This window comes from Geotrypetes seraphini, chromosome 2 (genome assembly GCF_902459505.1).
Source record: "Geotrypetes seraphini chromosome 2, aGeoSer1.1, whole genome shotgun sequence".
Taxonomy (NCBI): domain Eukaryota; kingdom Metazoa; phylum Chordata; class Amphibia; order Gymnophiona; family Dermophiidae; genus Geotrypetes; species Geotrypetes seraphini.
This window is the reverse complement of record NC_047085.1, coordinates 389029456-389052686: the sequence shown is the minus strand read 5'-3', so window position 1 is coordinate 389052686 and position 23231 is coordinate 389029456. Positions and strand designations below refer to the sequence as shown.

The following is a 23231-nucleotide window of genomic DNA, read 5'->3' as shown; positions in this document are numbered from 1 at the left end:
TATTCCTGTCAGCATGAACAGGAAATTGCCAAGAATTAAACCTAAGATCATTCTTTTCTAAAGAGGGTTTCCCCCTCCCCCCCCCCACTCCACCACCATTTCATTTGTATGGGCCCAACTGTTTTCCCTGACTTTGGATCATGCACAAGAAAGCAATTTGATTTATATAGCTTATCTTTAGAATTTATAGTTATGTTTTTATCTATTGCAGTTTCCGAGGTGATGATAAAAGAACAAATGCGTGAAATGAATAAAGAAATTTCGGAAAAAACTGAGAAGTACAAAAAGTGCAAGCAGATGTTGACAGTAAGTAAATAATTACTCTAAAAAGAATAAGTGATCTGTTTTCACAAAATATTTCTCCCTAGTGTGGTAACTCCCTCTAATTTGTTCCACTCTCATTGCAATACAATTTGTACCCTGGATATCAGTGTTCCATCAATTATTTACTTTGGGGTCCTTTTATTAAGGTGCGCTTACCGATTTAGCGTGCGCGCTAAATGCTAAGACATCCATTATATTCCTATGGGCATCTTAGCATTTAGCGTGTGCTAAATCAGTTAGCGCATCTTAATAAAAGGACCCCATTATTTGCAAAATTTATGTTCTGCATTATCTGATAGTCTAAATGGGTTTTCCTCCTTCCACATATGTCCTCATTTGATTCTGCATTCTCTGCCTATTTAATTATGACCATGGCTAGCAAGAGATTTGCATTGTGTTAACGCTGTTGAGCAGTATACATGAGTTTAAATAAGGATAAGATTAAGGTTCTTTGGCTTCAACATAATTTGTCTAACTTAACTGATCAATTTATTTTACTGGGTGGTCTAGTTCTCAAAGATCCTAGATACACAACTCAAGTGTTCTAGAATGATGTGCCTATTGCACTAGAAGATTAGTTTGGCAGCATTGTTTTGAAGAATATGTAGCCTAGAAAATAATTTTATAAAAAGGAAGTAGTAAACTATTACAGTAGTTAAAATTAAGACCAGTATCCTGATTAAAATCTGAAAATAAAAAGCAAATCCTTCACCATTGAAGTGTAAAAAAAAAATTGATCGGACCAGAGAATTAACCTCACTATCAAAAGATAAGGGGGTATCAAGGTGAAATCCTAGGATATTTGGAAATAGTGGGTTCACTGACCTGATTGGGAACAGGGCAGTCCACCAGTTTGAATTTTGGCTGGAAAATTGGTCAGTTGGTCACAACAAAATTCAAATTTCTGACCAACTGACTTTCCCACCAAAATTCAAATTGGTGGACTACCCTGTTCCCAATCATGTCAGTGAACCCACTATTTCCAAAGTCACACTGCAGACTTCAGAGCATACCCTAAGGAAAGCCACAGCTTGATGGCTGAAACGTCTATTTCTACCTGACAAAGACGCAGCGAGACCCGAAAACCCGCAACAAGCACAATGCCAGCTACAGAAACCTTGGTAAATTAGTCTTCAAATGTCGTGGATAAAATGATTCATACTGCAGCAAATTATTTCTTTCTTTTTTTTAAATCTTTATTTTCATTTTATAGTATTGACATAATATTAGTCAAAACAAGAAAATAATACAAGTCAGTTCAAAGATTAAAATGAGACAATAGGTAATAATAAACATTTACAATTGAAATAAAGGAATCAAGGCAAAATTTTTCCCTTTCTCATACGGCATAACATTAAACACAAAATAAATTTTTACTGGTTTGTATCGTTAGACCTCAATCCATGGGGGAGAAAGCTTTAAAATTGCTGAAATCTTAATCAAATAGTACAAAGAAAAATGAAAATGGTAGCGGGAGAGAACATAACCAAAAACCTTATACTTGAGCAGGTTGAGACTGAACTTCTCTCAAGAATTTAAGTTTGCTCTTTAGCAGAAATAAATTTTGTCAACTGCTGAGGTTCAAAGAAAATAAATCTGTTCCCTTGATAGGTCATTACACATTTACAGGGGAATCTGAGTACAAACGTCGCACCTAACTGCAGAACCCTTGGTCTCAAAATAAGAAATTGTTTTCTTCTCTTTTGGGTCATTCGTGACACGTCTGGATACATTCTCACTATTTTAGTCATAAATGGAACATCTTTAAACTTGAAAAACAATTTAAGCATCCATTCCCTGTCAGCATCTATAGCAAATTGTACAAATAGCGTAGCAGTTGCCGGCAGTGTTCCCGCTAAGCTGCGTTGGCCTGCGCTCACGCACAAAATATTACATCGCAGCGCAAAGTTTCTCTTCACAGCGCACACACGCGTCGGTAAGGTAAGGGGACGCACTGGGGGGATTGCACTTCCCCACAATTGCCATGCTTCGGTTCCTCTTCTTCCTTCCTTCCTCCCCCCCCCCCCCCGCGGGACCCTGCGGCACCTTCAACTCTTACTCCCTCTAATGTCGGCCCTGCAGCTCCAGACTTCCTCGCACCTTCTCCCCTCCCCCTTTGGATCGCTATTATTTTAAATGTTATAGCCGCGGAGCTGTATCCATCAGTGGAGATGTCTAACCTCGGCCTGCCCCGGAACTCTTACTGCAGCAGCCGCCCGTCTAGGCAGGAACAGGAAGTCACTGTTGCAGTAAGAGTTCCGGGGCAGGCCGAGGTTAGACATCTCCACTGATGGATACAGCTCCGCGGCTATAACATTTAAAATAATAGCGATCCAAAGGGGGAGGGGAGAAGGTGCGAGGAAGTCTGGAGCTGCAGGGCCGACATTAGAGGGAGTAAGAGTTGATGGTGCCGTAGGGTCCCGCGGGGGGGGGGGAGGAAGGAAGGAAGAAGAGGAACCGAAGCATGGCAATTGTGGGGAAGTGCAGAGCTGCAGGGAAGAGTGTTGCGGTACCCAGCTGGAGGGAGAAGGAAGATGAGGGAGGGAATTAAAGGAGATGCCAGGGCTTGGAGCGTAGGAGGAAGGTATGCCAGTCTAAGGGAAAAGGAAGGGGGAGATGTGAGAGCATGGAGGGGGAGCGAAAGATGGAAGAAAAGGAAAGGAGAGAGATGCCAGAGAATCAGGGAAGGGGAGATACCAGACTATGAGGAGAGGTGTGGGAGAGGGAAGGCGAGGAGAGAGATGCCAGACCAATGGGGTGAAAGGAGAGATGGAAGGGGGAGGCATACAGTTTCTGGAAGGGGCATAGAAGGAGAGAAGATGCCATATAGGGGAAGAGAGACGGCAGACAGTGAATGGAAGGAAGAGAGTTACAAGAAGATGAGGAAAGGAGAAACCACAGAAGACAAAGGTAGAAAAAAATTTCTATTTATTTATTGCTTTAGGAGACATGTGTCACTGTTTCTGTGAAGCATTGTATGCAGAGTCCAGCTTCTTGCTGGTTCAATTTAACCTTTGTCTATGTATTTTTATTTTATCCCCCCTTTTACAAAACTGTGAAGCGTTTTTAGCACCAGCCTTGGTGGTAGCAGCTCTGATGCTCAGAATTTTATGAGCATGAGAGCTGTTACCTCCGTAGCTAAAATCCACACTACAGTTTTGTAAAAGAGGGAGGGGTTAGTTTGTGATTACATATTCCTTACTAGGCGAAGGTGTTTTCTGTGTTCTGTGTGTTCGAAAGACATGGTTTTCTGTTAGGATTGACGGTGTAGGATTGATCTGTGCTGGTCTGGCTTGTTTAGTTTTACAATGGGTGTATTGATGTACTGCTCACTGCAATATGTAAGATGCTGCCTTTTCCTAGGTACTCATGTGTGACGTGTGGTTTGTTACTAAAAATCATGTTTTTCTTACAGATGGGGGGGGGGTGCCAAAAAATGATGGGCCCCGGATGTTACATATGCTAGGTACGCCACTGTATGTAAAGATACCAGAAAGCTGGCGTAGCAAAAACTTCTAAGTTTTGAGTATTTAACCCTCCCACAATCTCACGGGCACTCGTTTCAAGTTTATTGAGATTTTGATTTAAACGCAATATCAAATATTTTCAATGCGTATAACAAAAATAAATTTGGGGAAATAAATAAAACCATTTGAACCAGTGTTCCCGCTAAGCTGCGCTGGCGTGCGCTGGCGCACAAAATATTACATCGCAGCGCACACGTTTCTCGTCACAGCGCACGATCGGAAGAGGCGTACGGCAGATGGCAGGGCGGCGAGAGGAGAATCGGGCGAGTTGGCTCATAACTTGCTGGCGCCCGATATTTTTGGCTCACGGTGAAAAAAGTTTGCTCACAACACCCGCCCGCTTAGAGGGAACACTGGTTGCCGGTATCTCTTCACCTGACCTCTCCAGGAAATTTGTCAAATCCAAACTATCAGCAGACAAATTCTGCTGGTTTGGTTTTTGAACAGATGCTCTGGTTGGTAAATAATAAATTTTAGTGAGAGGCGGATAGGAGGTTTCGGAAACTTTCAAAACTTCTTTCAAATATTTTTTAAATGTATCCTGCGCTGAAATAAGTGGTAATTTTGGGAAGTTAATAATCCGAAGATTACTTCTTCTAGTCATATTTTCCAACATTTCCACCTTAAAATTAAGGTTTCCACTGTCTTTTACCCAGACCGAAGCCTGGGACTCCACTGTTTTTAATCTAGTTTCATGTCCATCCACTTTATTTTCAACGCTGGATATCCTATTTTTCATTTCCAAATTTTCAGACACAACAGAGGTATAACGTGTAGTAAGTTGCTGCATTTGAGTTCCCAAAGAGATTTGCAAACTAGATATTGCTTCCCAAATTGTCTCCATATTGAAAACCTTGGGCCTCTGCATTGGTGTCAGTTCAGCACCCAGAACCTCTGGTGAAAAAGTACCTGGAACTTCAGCAGGTGATGAAGTTAATGTCAGGAAATCCTGAGGAAGTTTCTGTCCCAGCTCCTCCGAATGCACAGATAATAGTGGCTTCACTCCTCCTCCTACTGAGCCGACTTCCGAACTCAGCATGCCTGGAAAGCAAACACCCTGGTGCATTTCCTCCACCGTCGACTGGCCAAACGCCCCTGAGCAACTCGGAGGACTTGGAGGACTTTGATCTTCAGTCAATCGGACAAACGCCCCCGGGCGACTCGGAGGACTCCGCTCTTCCGGGGTCAGAGATGTTGCCTCGAAGGAGAGCTGCGACGCTTCAGCCAGCGTGTCTCTCCCAGCCGAGAAAGCCTCCGGCTGTGTTGGCGTCCCTCGCTGAAGGAAGGCGTCCATCGGGCCTGTTGCTGCTGGTAAGGATTCGTCAGGGAAAATCCGAATCTTGGATTTTCGTTTCACCATTTCTCCACTTTAGAAAAAGAAACAGCAGTCAGGGAACATCCGTGGCGTCTAGCTCCAGACTCCCGCAACCATCTTCCTTAGGCCACCGCAGCAAATTATTTCTATCGGTGGGTTTTTGAAATATAGTAGTAAATCTCCCTATCATGATATTGTATGTAGATCTATGCTGGATGTAAACTGTAGATTAGCATCACAGGTATTCAGCCATGTCAAAAAGTTATTAAATAAGTGAACCTGTCCATACCATGACTATGTCATCAATAAATCTTTTCCATAAGAAAATATGTTGGAAAAAAAGTAAATGGATATAAACATTTCTCTTCAAACGCACATATGTATAAACAAGCCACAGTAGGGGCCATAGTGTCCCCCATTGCCACCCCTTTCACTTGTAGAAAAAAAGATTTGATCAAACAAAAAATAATTATTTTCCAAAGCAATTTTGGCTATAGCTGTTAGAAATTCAACCCTTTTACCTGTAAATCATGATGTTTAATGTCAGAAAGTGCAAAGTAATGCATGTGAGAAACAGGAGCCCAATCTTGCAAGGTCCTCTTGAAATTTTTCACAGTCCTCTTGTGATTTAACAACTTTGAACAACTTTCTGTCATCAACAAATTTAATTATCTCACTAGTTATTTCCCTTTCTAGTTCATTGATAAATATATTAAAAAGCAGCAGTCCCAGCACAGAGCCCTGGGCAATCCCACTTTTTATTAATCGCTATAAACAACCCAACACAGCCAAAAAACAACACTAATATAAAAAATGCTGTGAACTAGTTGATGGAAACAAAATAGCAGCAAGTAAGGAAGAAAAACCTCAGAACCCTGTTAGGGAAAGAACCCTCTTCTAACTAGAGAGGGTAATAACATCATCGGCATAAAAACCTTGTTAAGTTTGTTATAGCTGATATTTTAAAGTAACTTTAAATTGCCAATATTAGTGCAGTTAGCAATATATATTAAACATTAGCAGTCAAGAAAAATTTGGCTGGCATACCATATTAGTAATTGGTACTTAATATTTCAAAAACATTTCTCAGAAAAAACTTATCTGTGGCAAATCCAGGCAAAAATCCCCACCTCCACTGATGATGGCCAAAGTGTTTCTCCTTGCAGCTGCCTCAGGGATAGAGCGGGTAAAGGCTGTAAAAAACAAAAGTATTGTTAGTGGCATGCCAAATGTAGAAAGAAAACAGCTTAAAGCACATAAACACCTCTGATTTCCACGCACTTCACTTCGACACTAATGTGCTCACAATGCCCATACCAAAGAGGCCACCTGGCGTCTGGTGTGTGCTTTTAACCCGCCCTCTCTCTGATGTTAGTCATCACACAGCCTATGAAACTACTAGACTGCCAGGAATTAGACATCAATATACAATGTAGTATGGTAATGTTACTTTCTTTGAATTTAAATTTATATCTCTGTAGCAAAGTTTAAAAATTACCATAGCAAAAAACCTTTTCAATTGAAAAAGTAAATGCGATGAAAATTCCAAGCTGAAAAATCATAGTTGAAAAAAGTCAATGAAGAAAACAGTGATGACAAAAACGTCACTGTTGGAAAATGGTCACTGTAAAAGAAATCAACCAGTCAAAATACAGCAATATAGACTCCTCACAAAAGATTAATTAAATAAACTCGCTGTTGGTTTGTTCTTGCAGAGTCAAACATACATCCAGTCATATCATAACACAACAAAAATCATAAGCACAAAAACATGGAGAAAAGCAGACCTCATACACAGACTGCCTAAGTAGTCTATATCATCATAGGGACATATATAGGATGTAGATCTCTTATACATTCATCATTTTCAATTACAGATAATGTGATTCCAGGCTGGATAATTAGTTGTATCAAACTTCAAAAAAATTTCAAAAACAATAAACAAAATAGCTACAGCTGGGAAATTCACAGTTCCTTTTGAAATATACTGTTATCCCAGGACAAGCAGGCAGGTATTCTCACATATGGGTGATGTGGACGCCTCACAAGCAGACTTGCTTGAAGAAACTGGAAGTTTCGAGTCGTTCGCACCGTGCATGCGCGAGTGCCTTCGCGCCCAGCACAGGGTGTGTCTCCTCAGTTCTTAGTTTTTCGCGGAGCCGAGAAGTCTGTCTTTGACTCTGTGTTCAACTTTGTTCACTTTTTGCCTTCTCTACAACCGCGGTTGGTGTTTTTTCTTCACAAATCGCTGTTTTATTTTGTTTAGTTTAAAAAAAATAAATAAAATTTTTTTTGTCTTCCGTCCATTCTCCGGGACGGGCTGCTCGGCCGCAGCCCGCGAGCTTCGACTTTGCAGCGGCTATTTTTTGGCCTATGTCCTGGCCTGCTACAGGTTTTAAAAAGTGTAGCAAGTGTCGGCGCGCGATCTCTATCACGGACCCTCACAGATGCTGCCTCAAGTGCCTTGGGCCTAAACATCATCCCACATCGTGCCTGCCTTGCCAAACACTTCAGCCTTGTGCTTTTAAGCGTCGTTGCGTTCTGGTGGACAAGCTCTTCGAGATGGAGTCTTCGACTGATCCCTCGACTTCGAAGGTGTCTTTGGCCTCGACTTCCCTCGAGCCTCCTTTTGCGCCTCCTGCTTCCACTTCGAGCCTCATCAAACCTTCATCGTTTGCAGCGGCTCTTGCTTCAACGTCATCTGCTGTATCTTCCCCTGTTTTCTCAGGTCAGATAGCTCAGCAGTCGGTTCCACCAGTGGTGATTAAAGTGTCTAAGACTACTAAGTCGAAACACTGCCTCGAAGGAACCTCCAGCCAAGACAGGTGGCCCAGTTTCAGATGCGGATCCCACCTTGCTTCTTTCCAGACCATATTGGAGAAGCAGTTTCTTCAGTACCTTACTATTATGGGTCCTAAACTGCTTCCTATTATCCTGCCTGGGCATTCAGCAGACTCCCGCGAGGTCGAGCTGCTTCCTATGTCCCAGTCACAGTCACACTCTTTGCAGGGAGCAGAGTCTCTTCGAGTGTCTGGTCTTTTAGCCTTTACAAAACATTGTTAACCGGCCAGACATTTGCTTGATGGTCGGGATATTAAAAACTAATAAACTTGGAAACTCCCATCCAAGCACGAAAAGCAGAGAGTAGATTCTTTGCGAGTGCATCGACAGGAATCCTCACACTCTCAGCAAGGAGGAGAGTCTTTGCAAGTGCATCGAGGTTCCTCCTTCAAGCCTCTGGAGCTTCGATCTACAGCCTCTAGTCCTATTCATACATTCGCATCAGCTGCTTCCGTCTCCGAGGTGAAATCTCGATCCTTGAGATCTGGTTCTAGACACAGTTCTTACCATCGTTTGAGGCCTTCATCGAGGCATTCTTCCAGGCATCATTCTTCGCAGGATAAACCATCTTCCTCGAAGCCTCGCTCTATTCCAACCTCAACCAGACCACCGACTCCTCATTCGAGGTCTCCGATGCCGGACCTCGAGGATTGCCTCGTCCAAGTCACCTGGTTCCTATGAGACTTTTTTCCATGCCGAAGCTTCTTCTTCGACACAGGCTGCCTTGACGTCTTCGAGTCCTTCTCAAGACAAGGCATCGCCAGATCATCTATCTTTCTCGTCTTTCCTCCGACAGATGGCTGTTGGATACTGGCTCCAAATATTCTAAGGAATATCTTGAAGTCATGCGTCTTCTCAGCCTCTGGCAGAGTGTCTCAAGCTTCCGCTTCATAAGCTTTTGAATCAGACTTTTGCTCGATGCATGGAGACTCCCTTTTCCATACCAGCAGTTCCAGGAAAAGTGGACTCGAGGTATAAGATGGTGTATCACAAGGGATTTGACAATTCACAGTTATCTCACCAATCCCTGCTAGTTGAATCTTCCTTGAAGAGATCCCACCCTTCCAAGGTCTATGCTACAGTCCCTCCTGGAAGGGAAGGGAAAACTATGGACAAATTTGGACGTCGCATTTACCAGAATGCTATGATGTCCTCTAAAGTCCTCAATTTTAATTTTTATTTCATCACTTATTTTGAATTTCTTCTTTCTCTTCTACCGAAGTTTTTGACCTATATGGATAACCACATGCATTTTGAGCTTCAAGAAGTCATTGCTTCTTTCTCTCAGTTACGTCTCCATCTCCTGCAATCATCTTACGATGTCTTTGAATTAGCTGCCCGAGCGGCTGCTTGCTCTGTGGCTATGCATCGTCTTGCATGGCTTCGTACGATTGACATGGACCCTAACCTTCAAGACCGCCTGGCTAACATTCCTTGTCAAGGCAGTGACCTCTTTGACGAGTCAATCGAAGCAGCCACTAAAAAATTATCTGACCATGAAAAATCATTTGCTTCCATCTTCGGACCTAAACCGAAGCCAGTTCCTGCTAAGCCTGCACATCCTGCTGTTATCTATCAAAGGAGTTTTGCTCCAAAGCCGGTTCCTTATACTCGCCCTCCTCTGAAAAAACAGCCACCTCAGAAGCAACAGAAATCCCAACCTACTGCTGCACCTAAGGCTTCTCAGCCTTTTTGACTGTTTACAACAGAGCATAACCTCCACCGTTCTGTCTCTGTCTCCTTTTCCTCCTATAGGAGATCGTCTCCATCATTTTTACAATAGGTGGACAATAATTACATCCGACCTCTGGGTGCTTTCCATCATCAGGGAAGGATACTCTCTTCATTTCACTCAGGTTCCTCCAGACCTTTCTCCAAGAGAGTATCCTTCCAATCCATCCCAGACCGCCGTTCTTCTTCAGGAAGCTCAAGCTCTGCTTCATCTCCATGCCGTCGAACCAGTTCCTTTGGAACAGCAGAACAAGGGGTTTTACTCCCGTTACTTCCTTGTTCCGAAGAAGATGGGCGATCTGTGACCCATTTTGGATCTCAGGGCTCTCAACAAATTTCTAGTCAAAGAAAAATTTCAAATGTTGTCCCTGGCATCTCTTTATCCCCTTCTCAAGCAGAACATCTGGTTATGCTCTCTGGATCTCAAGGAGGTCTATACTCATATTCCCATCCATCTGGCCTCCAGTCAATACCTCAGATTTCGGGTGGGGAATCTGCATTACCAATACAGAGTTCTACCCTTCGGCCTGGCCTCATCTGCCAGAGTGTTCACGAAGTGCCTGGTAGTGGTAGCAGCAGTTCTACGGAATCATGGTCTTCAGGTATTTCCCTACCTAGACGACTGGCTCATCAAAGATTCCACATCTCAAGGGGCTATTGTAACAACCCAACGGACTACCTGGTTCCTACAAAGTTTAGGATTCGAAATCAACTTTCCCAAATCTCAACTTCAGCCCTCTCAGAATCTGCAATTCATTGGAGCTGTTCTGGACACTGTCCAACTCAGAGCATTCCTTCCACAACATCTGGAAGCTCTTCTTCACCTCTGTCACACAGTGTCTTCTCGTTCTTACATCTCCGCAAGACACATGATGGTACTTCTGGGTCACATGGCCTTCACAGTACACATGACTCCTTTTGCCAGACTTCACCTCAGAATTCCTCAGTGGACCCTAGCATCTCAATGGTCGCAGGTTTGCGATCCTCTTTTCTCGACACATCACAGTCACTCCTTCTTTGAAGAAGTCTCTCCGTTGGTGGATGCTCTCTTCCAATCTTTCCAGAGGCTTGCTTTTTCAAACGCCCCCTCATCAGAAGGTCCTCACGACAGACTATTCTACCTACGCTTGGGGCGCTCATCTCGATGGTCTCCGTACACAAGGCCTCTGGACCAGTACGGATCGTCAGTGTCATATCAATCAGTTGGAACTCAGAGCGATCCTCTCCGTGCTTTTCAACATCTCCTTCACGACACAGTAGTCCTCATTCGCACGGACAACCAAGTCGCCATGTATTATGTCAACAAACAGCGAGGGACAGGTTCTGCCTCCCTTTGTCAGGAAGCTCTGGATTTTGGGACTGAGCAATCCGTCACAACACCTTCCTCAAAGCTGTCTACATTCAAGGGGCACAGAATTGCTTGGCGGACAACTTGAATCGTCTCTTGCAACCTCACAAATGGGCTCTCCATTCCTCGCCTCTTCATCACATTTTCTCACAGTGGGGAACGCCTCAGAGAGACCTCTTTGCAAACCCCCACAACCACAAACTGCTTCAGTTCTGCTCCAGGATATACTCTCCTCACCGCCTCGAGGCAGATGCTTTTCTTCTGGAATGGACAAATCTTTTCCTCTACACATTTCCTCCATTCCCTCTCATTCTCAAGACTCTGGTCAAGTTGAAGAACGATCATGCCACCATGATTCTAATCATTCCTTGGTGGCCGAGACAACCCTGGTACTCCCTTTTACTTCAACTCAGCAGCAGGGAGCCATACCTTCTACCAGTTTTGCCTTCTCTGCTTACACAGAGTCAGGGATCTCTACTTCATCCCAACCTGCAGTCTCTACACCTGACAGCCTGGTACCTCTCAACATAACCCCTCTTCAGTTTTCTCAATCTGTAAGAGACATTTAGAAGCTTCTAGAAAGCTTACAACTCGACAATGCTATCACCAAAAATGGACTAGATTTTCTACATAGTGTTTTACTCATAATAAGGAGCCTCAGCATTCCTCCTTATCTTCTGTTTTGGACTATCTTTTGCACTTATCCAATTCTGGCCTCAAGTCTACAACTATACAAGTCCATCTCAGTGCAATTGCGGCTTTTCATCAGCCTATTGAAGGGAAACCCCTTTCTGCATATCCAGTGGTTTCCAGATTAATGAAATGATTTTTCAATGTCAAACCTCCTCTGAAACCGCCTCCTGTGGTTTGGGACCTCAATGTTGTTCTTTCTCAACTCATGAAGCCTCCATTTGAACCAATTGATAAGGCTCATCTGAAGTATCTCACTTGGAAAGTGGTGTTTCTCATTGTCTTCACTTCTGCTCGACGAGTCAGTGAGCTACAAGCTTTAGTTATTGACCCACCATTCACTGTGTTCCATCACTGTGTTCTTCGTACTCATCCGAAATTCCTACCTAAAGTGGTCTCAGAATTTCATCTCAATCAATCCATCGTACTTCTAGTCTTTTTTCCAAAGCCTCATTCTTACCCTGGAGGATCAGCTCTTCATTCTCTGGACTGTAAACGTGCTTTGGCCTTCTACTTGGAACGCACCAAACCACACAGATCTGCTCCTCAACTTTTTGTCTCCTTCGATCCAAATAAATCGGGACATCCTATTTCTAAGCATACCATTTCCAACTGGATGGCGGCTTATATCTCGTTCTGCTATGCCCAGGCTGGATTACTCCTTCACAGTAAAGTCACAGCCCATAAAGTCAGAGCAATGGCAGCTTCAGTAGCTTTCCTCAGATCTACACCTATTGAGGAAATTTGCAAGGCTGCTACTTGGTCCTCGGTTCATACCTTCACTTCTCACTATTGTCTGGATACTTTCTCCAGATGGGATGGACAGTTTTGCCTAACAGTATTACAAAATTTATTCTCCTAAGTTGCCAACACTCCCACCATCCCATTCTGGTTAGCTCGGAGGTCACCAATATGTGAGAATACCTGCCTGCTTGTCCTGGGATAAAGCACAGTTACTTACCATAACAGGTGTTATCCAGGGACAGCAGGCAGCTATTCTCACAACCCACCCACCTCCCCTGGTTGGCTTCTCTGCTAGCTATCTGAACTGAGGAGACGCGCCCTGTGCTGGGCGGGAAGGCACTCGCGTATGCGCGGTGCGGGCGACTCGAAGCTTCTAGTTTCTTCAAGCAAGTCTGCTTGTGAGGCGTCTGCATCGGTGCTCCGTCGGATGATGTCACCCATATGTGAGAATAGCTGCCTGCTGTCCCTGGATAACACCTGTTACGCTAAATAACTGTGCTTTTTCAACACAATTAAAAAAGCGTGAAAAAAAACTTATCTGAGTCAGTGGCAACGCAAGTCTTTATTCTTGACGTGCCACAGACTGCTTTCTCTCGACAGCAAGTACTTCTGTTTCACATGCTCACGCTGCTACATCAGGGGAAGAATAAACCAATCTTTCACAAATTGGTGAGTATCCCAAAAACTTCCACGCCACTGAAAAGGAGGCCAGGCAGAACAGAAATGGCCACGGATCCTCGAGACTAGCCCAGCTCAATTAGAAGAGCCGGGCATCATGATGTCCTCACTAATGTGAGACTTGATTTGTTAAACTCCTTTCATTCACAAACGTCATATTTGTCATGATGTCATAACAAAATAGAACATAACTAGTTGAAATCCCTTCATTCACATCCAATGTTTCATTCTCAGTAGCCATAAACAACAATAAAAATAAAAAAGACATCCAAAAAACGTGAGAGATTTATAGTATCATAATATGGATGACATGCTGCACAGCCAGAAATCCACTGCAAAGTAACATCACCCAACTCGACAGAGCACCAACTTCACAAACCAGTAATCAGTAGAACGGTTGCCACTCCATCGAGGTATTAAGTTCATACAGATGTAAAGCATGGAGACGATGAATCCATTGCTGTTCCCTTTGCCAGAGTTGTTTTTTAACATCTCCTCTTCTTAAGGATGATGTAATTTTGTCAGTCACCCAACACTTCAAACTGCCAAAGGCATGAGATTGTTCCACACAATGTGCAGCCATTTTTTTTTTTTGTATTCACACAACTTTTGTGTTCCATCAATCTAATAGTCAAGGCTCTGGATGTTTGCCCAATGTAGAGCAAATCATAAGGGTACTGAAAACACATTATCTGAAATTGAAAGTTATGAATATATAAGAGATCTACATCCTATTCATGTGTGGAGTTTTTTCAGAATTATGATGATAAAGACTGCTTAGGCAGTTTATAAATGAGGTCTGTTTTTCTCCACATTTTTGTGCTTATGATTTTTGTTGTGTTATGATATGACATAGAAACAGAATATGACGGCAGAAAAGGGCCGACGGCCCAACAAGTCTGCCCAATCATGATCCCTTCCACCCTCGAGAAATTATCCCCTATCATACCTCTGTAGCGACCCCACATGTTTGTCCCATCGTCTCTTGAAGTCGAGCGTGCTACTAGCCTCGACTACCTGATGTGGAAGACCATTCCATCTATCAATCACCCTCTCGGTAAAGAAGTATTTCCTGGTATCCCCATGAAATCTTCCTCCCCTAAGTTTTAGCGGATGTCCTCTTGTCACCGTGGGACCCATAAGAGTGAAGATTTCCTCCTCCTCCTCGATGCGGCCCGTTATGTACTTGAAAGTTTCTATCACGTCCCCCCTTTCTCTGCGCTCCTCGAGCGAGTATAAGCGCAGACTGCTTAGACGGTCTTCATATTAATGATCTTTAAGTCCTGAGACCATCCTTGTGGCCATTCTCTGAACTGACTCAATTCTCTTCACATCCTTTTGGTAATATGGCCTCCAAAACTGGATGACGATGTATGTTTGACTTTGCAAGAACAAACTAACAGCACTGTAAAAGAAAAACATCATTAACCCTTTCAGGACCATAAGGATCGTAGGCCAATTTTTGTGGTTTTGACGACATTTTTATGGTAAAAAGGGCTTGCAGATGCCAAAAAATTGATTTTTTTTGTGAAATATCATTATTTTTTTTAAAAAAAATCACACTTCTGGCTTATGGACAGTGTGGCAAGCAGTGTTCCCGCTAAGCTGTGCTGGCCTGCGCTCGCGCACAAAATATTACATCGCAGCGCACAAGTTTCTCTTCACAGCGCACACACGCGTCGCAAAGGTAAGGGGAGGTAAGGTAAGGGGACGCATTGGGGGGATTGCACTTCCCCACAATTGCCATGCTTCGGTTCCTCTTCTTCCTTCCTTCCTCCCCCCCCCCCCCCGCGGGACCCTGCGGCACCATCAACTCTTACTCCCTCTAATGTCGGCCCTGCAGCTCCAGACTTCCTCGCACCTTCTCCCCTCCCCCTTTGGATCGCTATTATTTTAAATGTTATAGCCGCGGAGCTGTATCCATCAGTGGAGATGTCTAACCTCGGCCTGCCCCGGAACTCTTACTGCAACAGTGACTTCCTGTTCCTGCCTAGACGGGCGGCTGCTGCAGTAAGAGTTCCGGGGCAGGCCGAGGTTAGACATCTCCACTGATGGATACAGCTCCGCGGCTATAACATTTAAAATAATAGCGATCCAAAGGGGGAGGGGAGAAGGTGCGAGGAAGTCTGGAGCTGCAGGGCCGACATTAGAGGGAGTAAGAGTTGATGGTGCCGCAGGGTCCCGCGGGGGGGGGGGGAGGAAGGAAGGAAGAAGAGGAACCGAAGCATGGCAATTGTGGGGAAGTGCAGAGCTGCAGGGAAGAGTGTTGCGGTACCCAGCTGGAGGGAGAAGGAAGATGAGGGAGGGAATTAAAGGAGATGCCAGGGCTTGGAGCGTAGGAGGAAGGTATGCCAGTCTAAGGGAAAAGGAAGGGGGAGATGTGAGAGCATGGAGGGGGAGCGAAAGATGGAAGAAAAGGAAAGGAGAGAGATGCCAGAGAATCAGGGAAGGGGAGATACCAGACTATGAGGAGAGGTGTGGGAGAGGGAAGGCGAGGAGAGAGATGCCAGACCAATGGGGTGAAAGGAGAGATGGAAGGGGGAGGCATACAGTTTCTGGAAGGGGCATAGAAGGAGAGAAGATGCCATATAGGGGAAGAGAGACGGCAGACAGTGGATGGAAGGAAGAGAGTTACAAGAAGATGAGGAAAGGAGAAACCACAGAAGACAAAGGTAGAAAAAAATTTCTATTTATTTATTGCTTTAGGAGACATGTGTCACTGTTTCTGTGAAGCATTGTATGCAGAGTCCAGCTTCTTGCTGGTTCAATTTAACCTTTGTCTATGTATTTTTATTTTATCCCCCCTTTTACAAAACTGTGAAGCGTTTTTAGCACCAGCCTTGGTGGTAGCAGCTCTGATGCTCAGAATTTTATGAGCATCAGAGCTGTTACCTCCGTAGCTAAAATCCACACTACAGTTTTGTAAAAGAGGGAGGGGTTAGTTTGTGATTACATATTCCTTACTAGGCGAAGGTGTTTTCTGTGTTCAGTGTGTTCGAAAGACATGGTTTTCTGTTAGGATTGACGGTGTAGGATTGATCTGTGCTGGTCTGGCTTGTTTAGTTTTACAATGGGTGTATTGATGTACTGTTCACTGCAATATGTAAGATGCTGCCTTTTCCTAGGTACTCATGTGTGACGTGTGGCTTGTTACTAAAAATCACGTTTTTCGTACAGATGGGGGGGGGTGCCAAAAAATGATGGGCCCCGGGTGTTACATATGCTAGGTACACCACTGCATTATGTAAAGATACCAGAAAGCTGGCGAAGCAAAAACTTTAAGTAAATTGTTATTCTTCTAAGTTTTGAGTATTTAACCCTCCCACAATCTCATGGGCACTCGTTTCAAGTTTCAAGTTTATTGAGATTTTGATTTAAACGCAATATCAAATATTTTCAATGTGTATAACAAAAATAAATTTTGGGAAATAAATAAAACCATTTGAACAATAAACATACAAACATATCCATAGATGATTAAAATTACATAAGGAGTACAAGGATAAACTACATTTGTTTAAAAATGCGTCCTCTGCGCCTGCTCATAAATTTGTGGAGTATGTAATTTGTCGCTCATGCATATTTTTTTTTGCACACACCTCATCAATCCTTAGAGGGAACACTGGCAAGTGAATCTTCTCGTCAATCTGGCAACGACGCTAATGAATGAATGTCGGAACCAGTTTGTTTACATAAAGGCAGTATCATATGGAATCCGTACATATCAAATTTAGAACTGTAGACTATCCCAATCAAAATTTATAGGATTTTAAAGTTATGGGACAAATATGTCCCTTGGTCCTGAAAGGGTTAAAGAATCACTGTTGAAAAATCTGTTAGAAAAGTGCATAATCAGGAGTACGTCACTGTAAACACGGTGTTAGACCATAAAGGGATTTTCCTATTTGCAGATCCCTTTAAAATTAAATTAACAGATTCCTTTAAATTTAAATTAAACAGTAGAGGTGTGTATTAAGTTCATATATACAGCAAAACTATCTACTTATCTCAAAAAGCAGCACCACTCAATTTTGGTATTTAATCCCACTGGTTCTTCAGATCTCAGACTGTAGATCCACTCCTTCTTCACTTTGTAATAGTAAAAGTCTCCTGTCACCTCTTCAAGAGAGAGGAGGGACATGATCAATGGCTGCACATTTTAATTGGTCCAAAGTGTGATTTGATTTCAGCCAGTGATCCACAAGAGGTTTGTCTGATTTAAGATAAGTAATGCTGCTACGATGCTCCCTATTTGAATTCTCAGACGACGAGAAGTCTGCCCTACATGTATCTTTGGGCAAGGACAAACAATTACATACACTACATGATCTGGGCTACAGTCAGTGGCATGGTGTAATCTATATCTTTTGTATGTGGGTAGATGCATGAAAAAACTTTTCACCTCAAATGTGAAATCACAAGTCTTACATTGTGCACATTTCCGATGGTATCCATCTGTCTCAAGTGCCCCTGTTGACCTGTTAAAATCTGAAGGACATAAAAACTCCTTCAAATTTTACAGACGAGTATAGGCTATCTGTAAAGGTTTAGCTGTCGGGCAACCTTGTTGATCCCACTACATTTCAAAATGCAGGTGGGGACCCAATCATCGTTGGACTTTCCCATGTGTTTAAACAAAAGGTCTCTGTTCAAATACTATGCACGCTTTTTTGCAGTGTGCACAAATGTGTCAGGATACCCATGCTTTAACAGCCTAGTCTTTAAAGAGCGGGCTTGATATTTGTAATCACTAATTTCTGATCTTATCTTCCTATACCTCAAAAATTGAGAAAAAGGAAGACCCTTTTCAAGGCGTATGGATGACAGTTACTAAAATCTAAAAAAGCGTTCATATCAGTACTTTTTCTGTTCACCACCATTGCCTGGACTTCCTTTTTTCTCCTAATATTCTTGACCCGCTTCAATCGGGCTTTCATCCTCTCCACTCCACAGAAATTGCCCTTGCAAAAGTCTCTAATGACCTATTCCTAGCCAAATCCAATGGACTCTACTCTATCCTCATTCTTCTCGATCTGTCTGCTGCCTTTTACGCTGTTGATCACCATCTCCTAGATATGCTGTCCTCACTGGGATTCCAGGGTTCTGCTCTCTCCTGGTTTTCTTCCTATCTCTCTTGTACCTTCAGCGTATGTTACGGTGGATCCTCCTCCGCCGCCATCCCACTGTCTACTGGCGTACCCCAAGGCTCTATCCTGGGCCCTCTCTTCTTTTCCATATATACCCACTTTCTTGGTACACTGTCATGGTTTTCAATATCACCTCTATGCTGATGACTCCCAGGTCTACCTCTCCACGCCGGATATCTCTACAGGAGCTTAGGCCAAAATTTCAGCCTCCTGTCCGACATTGCCACTTAGATGCCATTGCAAAATGAATATAGCTAAAACTAAACTCCTTATCTTTCCACCTAAACTCACCTTCCCCCTCTCGCCGTTCTCTATTTCTGTGAATAACACTATTCTCCTCCCTGTCTCGTCAGCTCGCAACCTCGGGGTGATCTTTGACTCCTCTCTCTCCTCCTGTGCTCAGATCCAACAAACCACAAAATCCTGAAGCTTCCTCCTCTATAATATTACCAAAATCTGTCCTCTTCTCTTTGAACACAGGATCTAAACCCTTGTCCACCCTCTCATCACCTCACGGTTAAACTACTACAACGTACTTCTCTCGGGCCTCCCGCACACCTGTCTCTAGCCTCTTTAATCCATTCAAAATTCTGCTGCACGACGCATATTCCATGAGAGCCGCTATTGTCACATTACCTCTCTCCTCAAGTCACTTCATTGGCTCCCTGTCCATTTCCGAATACAGTTTAAACTCTTCTTACTGACTTACAAGTAAATTTACTCTGAAGCCCCCGATATCTCTCTTTACTTAACTCCCCCTATGCTCCCCTCCCCTATGATCTCCGCTCATCGGGCAAGCCCCTCTTATCTGTACCCTTCTCTTCCACTGACGACTCCGTTCCCTTCTTTCTTGCGGCACTGTATTCCTGGAACAGACTGCCTGAATCAATACGTCATGCTCCATCCCTGGCATTGTTCAAATCCAAGCTAAAAACCCACTTTTCCGCTTTCTGCTTTCAACTCTTATCTCCCACTCACTGCTGTCAGATACCTATACCCTCTGTATCATTTCCTCTACCATAATCTCCTCAACCCTGAAATGTCCTGTCTAAATTAGATTGTAAGCTCTTCTGAGCAGGGACTATTGTATGTTAAAATGTACAGCGCTGCCTTTTCAGTGCTATAGAAATAAAAAATAGAAGTAGTAGTGGAAAGAATGGTCATGTTTAATGATCATCACATCCAAAAAGGATATCTGAATCAAATCCATTGTCATAGTGAATTGAATACACGGATGATGAGCAGTCAACCAAACATAGAAATCTTGAAGTGACTCATAAGAGCACAAACAAAACACATCATCAATATACCTAAAAGTTTAATGTGTGGCAAAAATGAAGTAGTCGTAATTCAGTTCTGTTCAAAAGAAAGCATATACAGGCTCGCTATTGAGGGTGCCATGGTAGCCCCCATAGGCCACCCCTGTTTTTGACATTAATCAAGCTGAGCCCTCATCTGCTTTTTATTAAAATCATTTTGTATTCCCTTGCTCCCAATACAAGACTTTCCCCATAACTGAATGCACACTTCATGACTTACTGTACGTATTTTCTTTTTGATTTTTTTGGCACATAATTCCTTCAAGTATATTACAGTGTGCATAATACCACCAGTAACAGAGATACTGGGGGAAGCAGCTGGTAGACAGTGAAAATGTATTTTCCTGCTATATTCAAATGTGCCCCTTCTGGCCTTTTTTTAATTTTTTTTTTGGGGGGGATAAGAATGGTGCTTTTACAGGGAGAGCAGTGTTCACTCTAAACTGCACTATACATCCAACAGATGAGTAAAATTCAGAAGAGCTATGAATCTAGTTTAACTACAGGCAGACAAAGAGGAAAAACATGGAAAGCATGGTTTATGGAATTCTTATATGTACATTTCTTGATTATGTATTATGGTACTTCATTATCTTATAGTTTATATGTGTTTTTTGGAAACATTGTGACTCCTGATGCAGATGGTTGTCCTCCAAAACAAGGTTCTGTGTCGAGTCCATGTATCATTTATGCTCAAGCTTTTGATTTAAATACATTGTTAAAACCCTACTTTTTGTTTTGTTGTTGGTTTTGACATAGACAATCCTTATACTGTCTTGGTTTTTGTTGCATTCTTTCCAGCCTCCCTATGAGTGTTTTTGTGCATTACCTGTAAGAAGTGATCACCGTGTAATGAAATGGAAAATTTTTGCTCATGTCAACTTCAGTTCTTAGATGGAATATTGCTCCAATAAACCCCCCCCCAATACACACAACAAATCTAGTACCTTATCTCTCTCTTCCAGGGTGGCGATAAACCAACTGGCACAGCACTAAAAGAATTAAGGCTGGCAGGCGAGGTGGGGTGGAGGCTTTGAACATCTGTGCATGCTTAGGGCTTGCCAGCTTCTGCCCCCTCTGAAGTAGGAGTTTAAATGGGGGAGGGAACAGGCAGGCTTTGAGTATGCATAGTTGCTCAAAGCTCTGTGCCTGCCAGCCTATCTGTTTTTGCTGCTGTGCTGGTTGGAGTATTGCTACCCCAGGGAAGGATGGTAAGGCACTAAATATTTCATGGGGAGGTTGAGAGAAATGCTGAAGACCATGGGGGAAGATTAGGGAAGGAGCTATGATTAAGGGTTCAAAGTAGGGAAGGATAGATTCTGGATGCCATGGGAAGGGGTAGCTATGGGATGGTAGATAAGGGAAAGTGGGATAAATGCTGGAGTTGGGTGTGAAGCATGTGTGGAGTTGGTGGCAGAGCTTGGTCTCCTGCTGCTCTGTATATAGGCAAATGTTTTAGTTCCTAGTGGACTCACAATCTAAGGTTTTCTGTGTTTTAATTTAAAACATTTTTTGGGGGGGGAGAAGGGATTAAACTTGGGGAAGTGGAGGGTTAATGACTTGCCCAGGGTCACAAGAAGCTATAGTGGGAATTAAACCTGTTTCCCTTTGTTCTCGGGCCACTGCTCGCAAATATAATTTTGTGTCGCTAATTGATAGGTTTTCTGATGATTGTCATCTGCTATGTTCATTTATTTATGCATATAGTTGATGTCTAAATAAAACTTGAACTTGTAACAAATTTCTGCCCCCCATGTCATGCTTGCACCCTCCCTTCCCTCTCCCCCCCTCCCCATATCTCTTTAAAATATTCACTAGCTTGAGCAACTACTCTAGCTTACTGCTCACACCAGCTTGACTCCCTCTGATATTACTTCCGGGTCCCAGGGTCAGGAAGTGACATCAGAGGGAAATCCAGCATGAGCAGCGGGGGAGGGGAGTGAAGAGGAAGGGGCGGGGCGTACCGCCGCCCCTCGCTACGCAACTGTGTCTGGTGCCTACATGTTCTAAATTTATTTATATCCTTGTGTTCTAGGATGAGAAAGCAAAATGCAGCATTTATGCTGAGGAGTTGGCCAAGGTAGAGCTCAAGTGGAAGGAGCAGCTGAAAGTCAGTGAGAATGTGAAACTACAACAAACTGCTGAAGAAGACCAGTATAAAGTATGTCTGCTGTTACTAGATATCATCTATTTGGTTATCTTTTTTTTTTTTCTTTCTTTTTTTAGTAATTATAATTGGTACAATCTCACTACAACACGAAATCATCATTAATTATAGTGAATAAACTAATAAAGATAATGCAGCTTATCTATCTTACTATTAAAACAATCCCATCCCCTACCTCCCCCACCCCCCTTCCCAGGAGACCTGGATCCCCAATCTATAAGAATAGGATAATATATCTTTCAATTCTTTCATAAAACTTCTTTTTCCATTTGAATATAAGTCTCCCATATATCATTAAATTTTGCCCATTGATTTGTTAAGAGGGCCGATTTGTCTATATTTCTCGCAGACTTTTCCTAAACGTTCCCTCATATCTCTTAATGTGGGTATTTCTAGCATACGCCATTGCTGAGCTAATGTCAGTCTGGCAGATATGAATGCCAAGTCCAAAAGTTTAGATTGAGAGGATGTTAGTCCTCCTGCTCTTATTCCCAGCAGTGCCCTTTTCGGCATTCAACTTGAGTGGAATCTGAATTAATCTGCTCACATAGTCAAATACTTGTTCCCAAAACCTCTGTACCTTTTGACATTCCCACCACATGTGATAGAATGTACCTGTTCTGACACATCCTTTCCAGCAAGTAGCATCACTCTGCTTGTTATATTTATTAATTAAAACTGGAGTAGTATACCAACGTGTTAAGAGTTGAATAGCATTTTCCACCAAAGTGGCAGCTCTAGCTGTCTGAAACAGATGTGATACAATTGCCCCCCCTTCATCTATAGACCATGCCTTCCCCAGTCTTTTTCCCATACTTTCATGTATGAAGTTTTAGTTGCTTTATCTTCATTTATAATTTTATATAACCAGGAAATACACTCTTTTACCACTGGTTCCCCTAGCCCTTTTTCAAATTCAGATTTTTTTAAACTCCATTACTCTTCCCCTTGTATGTCAATATGTATTTTTTTATCTGTCGATAAGGGAAAAGATCTTTCGCTTCTAGTTGATATTGACCTTGAATGTCTATAAAAGCTTTTACCTCCCCTTCCTCAATTAGTTGGCTAAAACATCTTAACCCTTTTGCCTCATAAGACATAAGAATTGCCATCTCCGGATCAGACCCTGGGTCCATCAAGTCCAGTGATCTGCACACGTGGAGGCCCCGCTAGGTCTACCCTGGCATAGTTTTAGTCCCCATATCACTGTATGCTTCTTAAGGGAGATGTGCATCTAATTTACCCTTACCCGTATCACTCTATGCCACTCTTAAGGAGATGTGCATCTAGTTTACCCTTAAATCCTAGAATGGTGGATTCTGCAATTACTTCCTCTGGGAGAGCATTCCAGGTTGTCCACCATTCGCTGTGTGAAACAGAACTTCCTGATATTGGTCCTG

General features: G+C 43.0%; 1 protein-coding gene across 5 annotated transcripts in view; it reads left to right on the top strand.

The window, feature by feature from the left end:
* The window catches only part of TAX1BP1 (Tax1 binding protein 1), a 256118-nt gene that overhangs the window by 123917 nt on the left and 108970 nt on the right, over positions 1-23231 (top strand). For all 5 annotated transcript variants that reach the window (XM_033930769.1, XM_033930766.1, XM_033930767.1 and 2 more), the window contains exons 12-13: positions 212-306; positions 21700-21825. In XM_033930769.1, coding sequence (XP_033786660.1) covers positions 212-306; positions 21700-21825 — 221 coding nt within the window. The remainder of the gene's footprint in view (positions 1-211; positions 307-21699; positions 21826-23231) is intronic.